General features: G+C 38.3%; 1 protein-coding gene across 5 annotated transcripts in view; it reads left to right on the top strand.

The window, feature by feature from the left end:
* The window catches only part of NPY1R (neuropeptide Y receptor Y1), a 23,217-nt gene extending 8,941 nt beyond the window's left edge, over positions 1 to 14,276 (top strand). The window contains exons 2-5 of one of the 5 annotated variants that reach the window (XM_045880199.3): positions 3,133 to 3,413; positions 4,565 to 4,788; positions 9,051 to 9,902; positions 10,015 to 14,276. In XM_045880199.3, the coding sequence (XP_045736155.2) occupies positions 9,207 to 9,902; positions 10,015 to 10,467 (1,149 nt within the window). In that variant the 5' untranslated portion in view covers positions 3,133 to 3,413; positions 4,565 to 4,788; positions 9,051 to 9,206 and the 3' untranslated portion in view covers positions 10,468 to 14,276. The remainder of the gene's footprint in view (positions 1 to 3,132; positions 3,414 to 4,564; positions 4,789 to 9,050; positions 9,903 to 10,014) is intronic. The other 4 variants (XM_064585224.1, XM_045880200.3, XM_045880198.3 and 1 more) reach the window with 4 other exon arrangements.

Below are 14,276 nucleotides of genomic sequence, written 5' to 3'. Positions count from 1 at the left end.
ACTCTTTGCCTCCTATACTTCATTTGTTCTAAGATGAGGAGTTTAAGGGGTGCCTGGGTGGCTCAGTCGTTAAGCGTCTGCCTTTGGCTCAGGTCATGATCCCAGGGTCCTGGGATCGAGCCCCGCAGGGAGCCCCGCATCGAGCCCCGCATCGAGCCCCACATCAGGTTCCCTGCTCCTCAGGAAGCCTGCTTCTCCCTCTCCCACTCCCCCCTGCTTGTGTTCCCTCTCTCGCTCTCTGTCAAATAAATAAAAATTTTAAAAAAAAAGTAGATTCTTTAAAAAAAAAAGTTGAGGATTTTAAAAAATATTTTAGTTCTCTAACTTTGAGATTCATTTGCAATTGATTGTATGTCATTGCTTTACTGGAAGCATTTTCTTTCTTCCCCAGTGGTCCATAAAATAATGTTGCAATCTATATTCTGTGACATCATCCATTCAAATACAAGCAATAGGTAAGTTACAGAAAGAAGGAAAAACTGGCACCTAATTAATGCGTAGAACATGAACTGATTCACCAACGTGGTTCATATTAAGTTTTACCCCAATGGAATTTTCTCCTACAAGTCATCCACTTTCTAGTTTTCACATGTAGTGTTAATCCCTATCAAGATTTTTCTGAGTCATAATTTATAAAAACTTTCCTGTATCAAGGCCTAATAGCATTTTAGAATCTTTAACCCTTGCAGCAGAAATTCATCAGGAGACCAATAAAGTAGTTACAATGGATGAATTCCCTCAGCAAGTATAGTGATACACTTTTATCTATACAGTCATTGAATCATGCAATTTAAAGGGCCAGACTATTTTTTAGATGATAAAACTAAGGTCTACAGAGATTTAATGAGTAGAGCCTATTCTTCTGTTTAAAGACAGAACAAAAGACTTGCCCAAGAGAACATGAGAACAGGTCATTAATTTAATTCTTCTAGTCATGGTTTATAGGTCAGACAGCAATGAAATTTCAGAAGGAAATAGATGAGATGGAAAAAGTTCTCTCTCCCTAGCAAAGATGAGGTTTTATCTAGTTTGAATCCCAAATAAGAAAGTACGCAACGGGCTGTTCATTTAAGAGTAGAAAAAGAAGTTATCTTTATTTCACACATATATTCTCTTTAATACATTTTTTGAGGAATTTAGCGTTAACACATGTCTTCTGAGGAACTCAGATTACTTTATGTCATCCCTTCCATAAGATTACATTATAAGAGGATCTTATATTGTATTTGGTTATTATACTATGCTGAATTTTTTTTTATTTTACACTTTTTAAAATTTTATTTATATTTTACACTTCGGAAGAGTACTTAATAAATGATATTCCTTGAGAATGATACAATTTGTTGCTCTTGTTGAGCATTTTAAAACTTGTTTTTGTACCACAAAATTTGACATAAAGAAAAGTCTTTGAAACCAGTGATCTTTCAAAGATTGGTATTTGATATTAGTATTTCAAGAACGCAGCTTTATAAATTTGCCTTATGGGGTACACTTTATAACAATTCAGTTAATAAAGTGATAAAATACACGGGTCACAGTAGTTTAAGCATTATTATAGACATGACTTTATTAGCATTCTGGGGAAATACAGAAAGGAAAGTGTCTAACGAATCCAGATTATATTTTCAACTCCAAAGTATTTGCTGACATAGCAAAAATGTTTACATAAAAACGTATTCTTCAAAGAAAATTAGATGATTTCATTTGTAATTCTTGCATCAGACTGAAAATAGCCAATCTGATACCCTTGGGGTAACCTTGGGGTAAACTTGCTTCTCAGAACGTGACTTTAAGGAATGGAGTAGACAGAAGACAACAAGAAACCTAAAGAGTTATTGCTCTTTAAAAAACTGAAATTCCTAATCTAGGCTTTATATTTTCATCCTTGGTTTAAAAAAAAAAAAAGAATTAAAAAAGAAAATATATATATGCCATTTTACTCTGTTTAACCAGTAGTAGGATTTTGTAAAATGTATGCTCACATCTATTATTATAGTTCATTTATTACATGACCACGATATTTTAATTCTTGATCACAATCCCTTTTCAACTGTATAAAAATATATCTAATGACAAATATTTTAGAAATATTTCCTGGGAAAAAAACCAGAGATGTTTACATCACTATATAAATAAACCAGCTATGACTTATACTGAATAGCCTAATAGCTAGAAAAAGAAAACATTTTTTTAAGAGTGTAAAGTTCAGGTCATTCCATTTTTCTTGGAATTTTGTTTTGTTTTTAGTTTGAAGACAGAATGCAATCATAGTTGTTATGTAATAAAACTTTGATGCACATCTTAGGCAGTGTCCTATATCTTTATTAGGAACACTTTTTATTTTCTGGCAGCTTGATTTGGAAGAAGTTGTATTCATCCTCACCAGTAAATAATTTTTGTGTGCATGTGTTTGTGAAATACACAACTTTGGTTTTTCAAAGTGGAACATAAGTATGTAAAACATCTAAGATCAGTGTACCAGTAATTATCCAGAATCACCAGGCACCATGATGGTTTTGCCACAATGTACTCTGCGTACATTCCATTCTTTTCTTCATAACGTTCAGTACAGCAGTAGACTAAGCACCGAGGAAATGGCATTGACTCTTTTTGACCGCCAGGGAAATGCTCCGTTCGTCGTGCTACCCTAAAGAAAGCCGCTAGGCACCGGGAATAAACCTGACTGCATTTTCTCGGTGGAAAGAAAGGACTACAGGGCCGGCCTATCTCATCCGAGATTTGCTACTTTTTATTTTTTAAGGTCTTCTCTTTGTTCGCTTTTAAAATGGGGAAAAACCTTTTCGGCACTGGTGTGAGAAATATACAAACGTCACAAAAGAAAGCGAGAAACCTATTAGTGGCACTGCTGCGGTGCATTTCACATTTCCTTTCCTCCTAAGTAACAGTCCCTTTCATTCTTGAGTTCGGCTGACGCTCCAGCTTTTCAGCCGGTTATAACTTGGGCCACAAGATGGCACTGACCTGCAAACAAAGGAAAACACAGTGACTCTGACTTTGTAAAAGCCTCGTAAAACTGTCTCGCCTTCCCGGGAGTCAAGGAGTGTGGGGATGAGTGCTTACTTTGCTCTGCACCGTACGTATGTGTCTCTAACAATGTGTGGATATGTTTAGTTGCTTTTCTTTCCAGAATTCCTAGGCAACGCACCCCCGAGGTGTATACCCAAGCTGAGGTGTCTGCGGGGGGAGAATCAGGCGCTACTCGCGGGGCGCCGTCACGTGATGCGGGGATGAGGTGGAGTTCGGCTTTAAGGGGGCGTCTCTTCCTATCTTCATCAATCTTTAGGATTTGAGCAGGAGAGATACCAACGGATCTTTCTTCCCCTCTCTGCTCCCTTCCATTACCATTCTTCCCGCTTTAATAAACGGGCGAAAAAGACGAATCCAACAGAGGGGTAAGTTTCAAGTTTACACCTTTTAAGGGACTTTTTCAGAAATCTCTCACTGAGGAAGAAAAAACGTGCGAGTGCCCGAAATTGACTCTGGGAAGCTGAGGTGGGGCACAGTCAGCCTCGCAGTTGGGCTCCCGGTGCAGGCAGGTCGCAAGGTGCGGCAGATGATCGGACAACTCCGGGACTCCTGCCTATAGGTGTGGGCCGACGTCAGTAATCGGGAGTTGGCGGCATCCGCACACCCTGCTCCCCCCGGGTTTCTGCACCGGCGTATGAGTTCTCCCCCTTCGGGTTCTCGTAAGGTCGTCTTCCCCCTGACCTGGCTTATCTTTTGCGTTCTTCTGGAGCTGGCTGCCCGGGCGGCCGCACTGGAGTTTGCGCGGAGGAACCGGTCTCTGGGATGGTCTGGGGAATGGTGGGTTTGGCGGGTGGTCCGCCTGGGTCCCCCTCGCGCCGCACGTGCCCCGCGGGGAGCCGGCGGAGGCGCGGGCTTGCCCGGGGGGCCGCGGACCCGAGCGCAGGCACGGTCCCCCGGACACTTGTGGGTTCCCCGCGTCTGGGCTGGAACGGAGCCCCTCTCCCTAGGTGCTGACCCTTCCAGTCTGTCACTGCGCCCTGGTAGACACCCTGAGCCCTGTCCTTTTATTTCCGAGGTTCGATCATCGAACTCTTTAGCTCCTTTTAGAACAGCGGTGATGGAACCTGGCAGGATTAGGAGATTGGGCATGGACTGGAAGTACAGGTGGCTTAAGAGTGTTCCGTTGGTCTCCAGGTAGACTGGAGAGAGGCGAACGTTTTAAGAACTGATGTTAGTCCACAGAGAACTGAGTTTGGGCTCTGCTTCTTTTTTATTTTGGGTTGGTTTGGGTTTGGATGTTTTGTTTGCCGGTCTCATCGTCACGGGTAGAGATGTTCCTTGATAGATGGGTGGCAAACGGGTGTGTGTGGGAAGGTTAGGGATGAGGAAAATTGGGGGCAATTCACCTAGTTACACAATATGAAAAAGGTGGGCAGGTAAGCGAGCCAATAGGAATTTTGGTTTAACCATGCCGTTTCATTCTTTGGTAACTGCTGGAGCACAGAAAAGCCTAGGGGAAGGCAAAGAGGGAGTGTGTTTTGACATTTCTTTTCACTTTTTTTTTTTTCCCTCCCAGAGCGCTCAGATTTGCCATGCTTACCTGGATCCTGTGCAAAAGCATAACCCGCTAGGTGGCACACAGGCGGGGGGGAGTGCAGAGCTTGCCTGTCTCTACCTGGACAGAAACGGAGAAGCAGTATCTGGCAGTCGCAAGACTCTAGAATGGGCTTCCCTGGTGAACAGAGTAGAAAGCTATCCAGCCCGGTTGCCCACCTATGACTACAGCGGGAGTGCTTTTCGGTGGGTGACTACTGCATTCTGAGTCTTCCCTTACCGTTTTGAGGCAGCTGTCTGTTGAACCAGAAGACGAAGGAACAGAGGATTATGTAACTCACATAGATAAACTAGCGGTAACTTTGGGAGGCTGTATGTAACGAGGCTGGCATTTCTTTTCCAAAGCAAGTAAGGTGAACGGCCAGTTCTGAGGATTTGAAAAAATTTACCTGCTGCAGACTATGACCAGAAACTTGTATTTTCAGGTAGTAACAGCACTAAGAACGGCAAGCAGTGGAGGGCCAGCATTCTCATTGGAAAGGAGAAGGAAATTTCCCTTTGGAAGGGGGCCAAGTTTCCAACTGGTGGTGTCTGTAGTATCTCTATTTTGTCTCTTAATTGCTCATGACAGCTACATTGAGATTTAACAACCTTAAATTTTGCAATGTCTGTAGTTGCATATCTTATTTTAACTATTGGGATAGTAAATATCAAATTATTTTCTTTTGCAAAGATAATGTATGTAAATTCTTTCTCAGTATTATTTTCTGACAACTATTCTTTTTTGAAGTTATACTAAGATAGGCTGAAAATACACATGTTATCCAATGCAGAACTGTTTTACCAAACTGGAATGACTACTGAACATGCACTTAGAAAAGGAGGCTTTGCAAACACTTAAAAAAAATAGTTTACATTTTCTGTATAGCTAAGTTAATACCTACTTAGTGGAAAGACCACTATTCCTTACCAGAGCATGTCCATCAAATATAACTTCAAAGGTATCAGAGTTGAATTTCAGTATTCACCTAAAACCCGCTGCAAGAAACTGCCTTTGTAGCCCACACACTGTATTATGGATTGAATTTTGTCAAAATAAGTCAATGGATTTAAAATTTCTATTTTTCTTCCTTTCCACTGTAGACACCTCAGTCTATGCCTCCATTATCTCTAATCTGTATTATTGTATTAGCCTCTTAATGAATCTCTCTATTTCTTCTCTTTCCTATCTTAAGTCTGTTGAAAACAGCCCCTCAAGTAATAATTTAAAACAAGCCATCTAACTTCATGTCTTTACCAAAGACTCTCCAGTGATTCCTCATCTTCCTCAGAGAAAAAGTCAAACTGCACCATGGAATAAGATCTTACATAATCTATTCCTCTTCTGCTTACCCTTTCTAAGTAATTTTCTACTAGTCTGTCTCTTATTTATTGCACTTCTCATTGCTGTTTGGTACACCAGGTACACTCCAGCCTGAAGGATTTTACGTTCATTCTTTCCACATGGGATGCAGTCCCTGACATATCTACATGGCTTCCTCACTCACCACTTTCAGGTCTTAGATCATATGCCATGTTTTCAGGCAAGGAGAGGCCTTCCGCACCACCTAGTAATAAAGTGCAACTCCCAACCACCCCAGCTCCCCTTCTTTGCTTTATTTTTCTGTATAATACATATCATCTGGCATACTATCCTTTTTACCAATTTATTTTTTTTGGTTTTCTTTGTTCACAAGACTGGAAACTCAATGAGAAAGTCACCATTGTCTCCCCTAAAACCATGCCTGACACAAACTGAGTGTTCAATAAATATTTATTGGCTGAATGAATTTTCTTTCAGAAACAATTCATTTTTTAAACACAAAAATGGAACATTTCCCCCTAATGTTCCTGACCTAATAAAATGAGTATTGTAATTGGCATCCCTCTTGCATGTAAAAGGACTAGGTAAAAGAAGTCCTTTTGTAAAAGTCCTTATGTAAAAGGACTACGACAGAATTCAGTTACTGGCGTTCGAACCTACTATTCCAACTGTGCACCTACTGTGTCAGCCAACGCATTTTTGTTCTAAATCTAGTATTTGCAAGGCGCTATGAGGTATATACACTACCTACCATAAAAAGATTATATCATAATTGGAAGGAGCCAGTTAAGGATTCAAGTGCACTAAATGGTGTTTTGAAAGACGGGTAGCATTTGAATTGGTGATGTGACAGAACACCCAACAAGAGCAATGGCAGAGACAGATGAATGCAGAAACTAAAACAGGCTGGGGGGCACTTGGTGGGCTGGGGAGAGACTGGCCCACCTGGAACATAGCATTCACAATGGGGCTATTGGAGCAAAGAGTGAAAGGCAAAGGGAAGCAAAATGTAGAGGTATTCAAGTGTCAGGCTGAGGAGTGTACTCATAGTGTCTTATTCCAGGATACTTTCTCATCTGGTGGTGCGTGATGACAGGGAGCCATGAGAAGTCATAGGATAAAGAGCATGCACTTTCCTACCATGCTAGTTTTACTTTAAATAATGAAGAGAAACTCACAATTAACTAGTAAGTCATGTTGAATGTCTTGACAGCAACGTGCATATATATGAAGTATGATGCAAACATTTTCTTGAATTCTTCAGTGAGGAATTTGCAAAGAAATGTTAGATTATTACTTCTTCAAGGTTTGTTCTCAGACACTAAGAGACAGAGATTATTCTCTCTGCCTTTGGCATTATTTATTTATTTATTTATTTGTCAGAGAGAGAAAGAGCACAAGCAAGGGGAGTGGTAGGCAGAGGGGGAAGCAGAAGCCCCACTGAGCAAGGAGCCCAATGCGGGACTCGATCCCAGGACCCCGGGATCATGACCTGAGCCGAAGGCAGACGCTTAACCAACTGAGCCACCCAGGTGCCCCCTGCCTTTGGCATTCTTGAGAGATAAAGGTTGATGTCTGCATGAGTCCATGAGCCATTGTCTATTGATTGTTGCACAGAGGAAGGGAGAGCTATACTTCCAAAAACGTTCACACTTGAAATCATTCCTAGTCTTAATTCTTCCATTCTCACTGAATGTTAGAAACCTTTATTTTTATTCTTCAGTTTTATCAAGCCGAGGTGTGGCTTTATAATAAAAAAACCCTGATATTCTAGAAAGCAAAAACACTCAAGGAGAGGTTCATTAGAGGTACCACTTAAAAAGCAAATGTTCATTAAATTTCTTATCTCCTTTGAAATGGAAGTCAATCTGCATGATTTTCTTTATTCTCCCATAAAAAAGAAATAAATGCAATTCCCTTCCTTAACACAGGCACAATGGCCTGTTAATTAACATAAGAAACCCTGAATCTCATATATTTATTTAGCAATCTGGAGGAAATCAGATTTTTTTCAAAGGAGCTTTTAATCTCTAAAAAAACCACTGTCTGTAATTTCTCTTTTTGGTAAGAAAAGAGTCTTTATTTCACAAAATGCTGTGAAAGATCAAAATTACCTCAAAAATGTAGGTCCCTGCATTTTATCAGTATACAGTCTAGTGGGGAGGAAGGATATTTACATGTATAAAACCTTAGAAATCCTTTGAAAGCTTGTACATATTAATAAAATCCTTAAAGTTAGAAGGAACTTCAGTTATAGCCACTTAAGTCTCCTACACAATGCAAGAGCTCCCCAAAACGCTTTCATGTAGTAGCTGCAAACTCTTGTGTATGGAGCACCCCATAGTTTTGCAAGCAGTTGATTTCATTTGATTAAACTTTTGTTCCCCATAATGATGTGAAACTTGTTTTGTTTTGTTTGTAATATACACTGTACTATATTTCCCTTGGTCTTATTTCTAACTTGTATAGTTAGATATAATATTCTAAGCCCAGTTCCCTACGGCACATGCTACCCATTCAAATATGGGAAGACATCTATACCATTCCTAGCCTTTTCTGGATTAAACGTCTTCTGTCCCTTCCACCGTCCTTCATATGACAAAGGTTTTTGATGTTTCACTCTATTGATCATCCCCTTTTGAATATCCTTGTGCTAAATAATGTCTGCCTTAAAGAGCAGGTCAGTATACGGTGGAGCTATTAGTACAACTTAATGAATTAGTTCATTTCTAAAGTAGGAGGAAGAATTAGGGAAATTATTGTTTTTCTTTGTTTCATATCTTGTGTGTTAATCTGTGCATTACATTTTTTGTTACACATTCATATTTTTACGATGTTTAGGAATCTGTTGACAGTCGTTTATATAAGACATATATAAGACTTTGGGCATGAGATTTAGGCACACCTTACTAATTTACAGGCTAAATTTACAGACAAATTTGCAAGTCCAGTTAAAAATATTAGAAGAGTTTTTTTTTTTTTCAAAATGTTTGCAGTGGTTCTGCTACTTTAAAAAGATGTTTATACAGATTACATTTTGTTAATTTATTTCAAGGTCTTCACTTAAAACAGTACTATGAGTCAGAATTCATTTTGACTGCCCTCAATAAAATTAGTAATGCCATTGGTCATTTTCTCTTTACAGATCGTTCAGTTCAAGGGAATGAAGAATTCAGAGTAATTTTGATAAATGGATTGCAATATGGAGAATTAATTAAGAATAAGCTGAACATTTGATCTGCTTTGAAGAAACATATTTTCCATTTGTCTAGAGTAATCTATAATCACCAAACCAATCAAAATGAATTCAACATTATTTTCCCAGGTTGAAAATCATTCAATCTTCTGTAATTTTTCAGAGAATTCCCAGTTTTTGGCTTTTGAAAGCGATGATTGTCATCTGCCCTTGGCCATGATATTTACATTAGCTCTTGCTTATGGAGCTGTAATAATTCTTGGGGTCTCTGGAAACCTGGCCTTGATTATAATCATCTTGAAACAAAAGGAGATGAGAAATGTTACCAATATCCTGATTGTGAACCTTTCCTTCTCAGACTTGCTTGTTGCCATCATGTGTCTCCCCTTCACATTTGTCTACACATTAATGGACCACTGGGTTTTTGGCGAGGCGATGTGCAAACTGAATCCTTTTGTGCAATGCGTTTCAATCACCGTGTCCATTTTCTCTCTGGTTCTCATTGCTGTGGAGCGCCATCAGCTGATAATCAACCCACGAGGGTGGCGACCAAGTAACAGACACGCTTACATAGGTATTGCGGTCATCTGGGTCCTTGCTGTGGTTTCTTCTCTACCTTTCCTCATCTATCAAGTATTGACCGATGAGCCATTCCAGAATGTAACACTTGACGCATTCAAGGACAAATACGTGTGCTTTGATAAATTTCCATCGGACTCCCACAGGCTGTCTTATACAACTCTCCTCTTGATGTTGCAGTATTTTGGCCCACTCTGTTTTATATTTATTTGCTACTTCAAGGTAAGAAAATGTTTCCCCCTACCATTTCCATTTTAACCTTCTTTCCACAGAATTCCACATTGAATTAGTGGTTCTAGTTGAACTTTTTTTTTCCCTCTCTCTCTCTCTGTAGATATACATACGCTTAAAAAGGAGAAACAACATGATGGACAAGATGAGAGACAATAAGTACAGGTCCAGTGAAACCAAAAGAATCAACATCATGCTTTTGTCCATTGTGGTGGCGTTTGCGGTCTGCTGGCTGCCCCTTACCATCTTTAACACTGTGTTTGATTGGAATCATCAGATCATTGCAACGTGTAACCATAATCTATTATTCCTGCTGTGCCACCTTACAGCAATGATATCCACTTGTGTCAACCCCATATTTTATGGATTTCTGAACAAAAATTTCCAGAGAGACTTGCAGTTCTTCTTTAGCTTTTGTGATTTCCGGTCTCGGGATGATGACTATGAGACAATAGCCATGTCCACCATGCACACGGATGTTTCCAAGACATCTTTGAAGCAAGCAAGCCCAGTCGCATTTAAGAAAATCAACAATGATGATAATGAAAAAATCTGAAACTCCTGTAAGCATATGGTCCCAGATGACATCTGTCTAAAAACAAGCACAATCTCCAACATCCTTTGTTACCTGTTCCCCCAAGGGAATGAGGTTGTACTCATTTAAGAAAGACCAAGATTTGCTTGTCTTGCTTTTTACTGCTTTTATTGTAGCTGTCTAATTACACTGGGACAAAATGTACGGGCTTTGGAATCTTCTGGGCAATAGTTTTGACCAGATATCCTTGAAGTGCTTTTTGTAAACTTCTGCATATAATATGAAGAATTTTATATTCAATTTGTTGGAATTAAGTTTCTTTAGAGTATTACTATTGACTGACTTTAGAAGCACTACATCTGAAACTCATTAGGTTAGGCCATCCTGGGTTGATTAGATTGGATGGTCATTATGTTGGGCAATCCTGATGTAATGATAGACATATTTTAGTCTGTTACAGAGGGGACAGCATACAAAAGCAGCATTCAAGATGTGGAGCTAAGCCTATGTCTTGCAGACCTACAGTCTGAAGTCACTGAGGAGTGGTTTGCATTTTTCTTTTAAGATTTAAGACAGGATTTAATTTGCTCCTGATTATCACTTGAGATGAAAATGCATAAAACATATTTCTCAGCTGTGAATATCATGGGGAATTGGGCCACCCACAAGAATTAAGTGGGAAAGCAGTTTTCTAACTTCAAAACTATTTTGGTACCTGACAACCAAAGGATTTCAGAGCAATTAATTTAACAAGCAAATCAGTATTGCAGCAAATAGTTGAATTATATTCATCTGAATTGTTGGTCCAGCAGTTTTCCATTCTTCACAGACTGTTCAGTGTTTGTCGAGCTTTCTAGCATAAATCTATATGTGACTCAAAAGGCATTTCCAGCTTACAATATATAAAAACACAAAGTGTATTTTCCATACATCAGTGCCTACATAGTAACTCATTTTTAACTTTTTCAATGTCCATTCTTCAAAGAAGGACACCAAAGTATACTGTTAAAAGAATGTTCACCCTGGCTAGCAGGGCTAAATACCTGAAAACTGAGAACAATTCATATAGCCCATATTAACTTGTATCAACTGTGTGCCTTGTGGAGTCTTATAAATAATGTACTTTATAGAGTACTAAGTGGTTGTGTCATGTTAATATACTTAATTTTATGTATTCTGTAATCGTGATTGAGCCTCAGAATCATTTGGAGCAAAGATATTTTAAAGAACAAGATATAACTTTGGTGTATTATGAAAGTATTAAATGTGTTTGATTTTAGAAAGACAGACATTTTCTGTATTCAAATTGGTTTTGCTTTTTCTGAGTAGTCTCTTTTATGTCTCTCTTCAGTTTGTTTCTTTTTTCTTTTGACTCATGGTTTCCCTCCCAATGATGTTCCCACAGCATCCTATTTCTGCTTGTTAATGAAACATTTTCCACCCTGTGGTCTTCCTCCTCTGCTTCTTGAAGCTTCTTGGAGGCAGGGGCTATTTTATACAACTCTGTCCCCAGTGCATTTACCACAGTGCCAGGTACTTAAAAGTTTTTCAAAAAATATTTCTTAAACAAACAAATGAATAAATAATAACTAAATTTCCTCCCTTCTCATTTATGATCATAAAGACTTTGCATCTTGAAACTTTTTGGGGACTCCTCCTCCTAAGTTCATATTTACCAAGGAGATGTTTGCTCTTTTCATTATCTTATTTTCCCTTCTAAACTAAGCAAAAATGACATTTTCGATTTCAGAAACTTGCACGTTTAGTCCTATAATTCAAACAAATATCAAACTTTTCACATGGTGAAGGTTCATATGAATTCAAATTCTACCTAATAATGACTTTCTGTTAACTGAACAAAGAAAAGAATTCTAAAACCCACTTTTAACGTACATTGGAAAATATCATCATCTTTCCTTACCCAAACCTGGAATTTTAAACGTTTTTCTGCTTCGGGGGACTAATGGGAAATTTTATCTTTCTCCACTTAGGTGCTATGGAACCAAATTGCTACTTGAGAACAGCCTTAATACATAGGTGCTTCTTTGTCAGCACATTTGTTGAGATGGCCATTTCTAAGACTCTCACTCAGCTGTGAGGCCGCTGATTCCTTATCTTTACATAAATAATGAACTGAATATAAAATTCTTTTTTATCCATAGATGTCGATGAACTATAATAAAGCCTAGGGTCAACAACAGATCCAGAGTGGTTCAAGAAGAAATAAATGTGCACATTAAATACCAACTATGGAACCACTGGGTTTTCTTAAACCCAAGAACAAATCAATCAACTGTTTTAGTATAAGAGCATTATGACGATGTAGTTTCTATAAATTTAGAGTAAAATGATAAAAGCTAGAAGTTTTAAACACTCAGCATGTGCCAAGTATTATGTCAAATATTTAAGTACCTGTGAGGATGCGTGACTAATAGGACCACTTCACATAAGAGGAAACCAAAGTTCAAGTTATAAAATTTGAACCCCACACTGAGTAACAGGTGGAGCAAGAATCAAGCCAAGGTCTGTCCATTGCTACTAAACTAACAGTGAGCTGACCCTATGATAGAGTTTTAGAAATACTTTGTTTTTCTCTCTTTCCAAGTTAAATTATTAGGGCATGGTATTACCATTCACCTTCTTTATGATTTTGGCTGTAGAAAGAAATGAAGTGAAGAAAAGTCGAGAGAAAATGGCCATTAGGATTACATGTATCTCTAATTCCCTTCCGAATTAGAGAATTCTGCTTGAAAATGTAATCTGATTATAGGTATTAGTTTTATTTCTTTACTGTTAGCTGGAAATTCTCACCCCTTTTCTATTCCACAAAATGTTGCCTTTTCCAGAAGGTCATAAAGAAGCATACCTTGTTTTATTGCACTTTATTGTGCTTCACAGACATGGTGTTTTTTTACAAATCAAAGTTTTGTGGCAACCTTGTATTGAGCAAGTCTGTTGGTGCCATTTTTCCAACAGCACTTGCTCACTTCATGTCTCTGTGTTGCATTTTGGTAATTCTCACAATATTTCAAACTGTGTCATTCTTACTATATCTGTGCAGTGCTCAAACTTCTTCCAGGGAAACCTGCTCATATGGATTCACTGGATATGCACAAAATATCCCCCAGAGACGAAGTCACTGATCTATAGACCTGTATTGATGTCAGGCTTTGCATTTATGTCTTATATTCCTAAGGGAGATAGAAGAGAAAGATTTGTTGATTAAATTGCTTCTTGGGAATGTTGCATTAAAATATGTGTCTGACTCAAGGTCTGTTACCAGATGCTTTTATTTCTACATTAACTCATGATATTACAAAGGAGTAAACTGATACCCATAGGAATTGAAACGCAGATTTATTTGATTGCAAAATCCATGGATTGCTTTTTTATACCTCTATGCCAGCAAGCATTGGAATGAAATCATAAAGTTTAATTATTTTGTTTATTTTTCATGCAATCCATATTACTGGTTGAAAAGTGAGGAAAAGTAATCAAGCAAAATATTGTGATTTTCCCAAATGGCCAAAAAAAAAAAAAAAGTGTGACTTGTTTTTCTTTTTCTTTTTTTTTTTAATCAAGTTGTGCTAGCAGTTTTGGCCCCTACTTTTTAATTTTCTTTTTTATCTTGAGCTTTAGTATTTTATAGCTTTTAAAAAAATTAGTGAAATGAGTAAGCACCCATATCAAGCATTTTCCCTCATTCCATTAGTTTTGTTTTATTGCTTATTTCCTTTTGAAACACTACTGTTCTTGCATTCCTTCTAGGTAATCTTAATAGACTTAAATGCAATGCTTGTAATGATCTCCCTGGGCCTCAGCTCTCTTAT

Source organism: Mirounga angustirostris, unplaced genomic scaffold (genome assembly GCF_029215605.1).
Source record: "Mirounga angustirostris isolate CCGP_5_RB_7025 unplaced genomic scaffold, mMirAng1.0.hap1 SCAF_2, whole genome shotgun sequence".
Classification (NCBI taxonomy): Eukaryota; Metazoa; Chordata; class Mammalia; order Carnivora; family Phocidae; genus Mirounga; species Mirounga angustirostris.
Note: the sequence above shows the minus strand (reverse complement) of the source record. Positions and strands in the feature narration are given on the sequence as shown.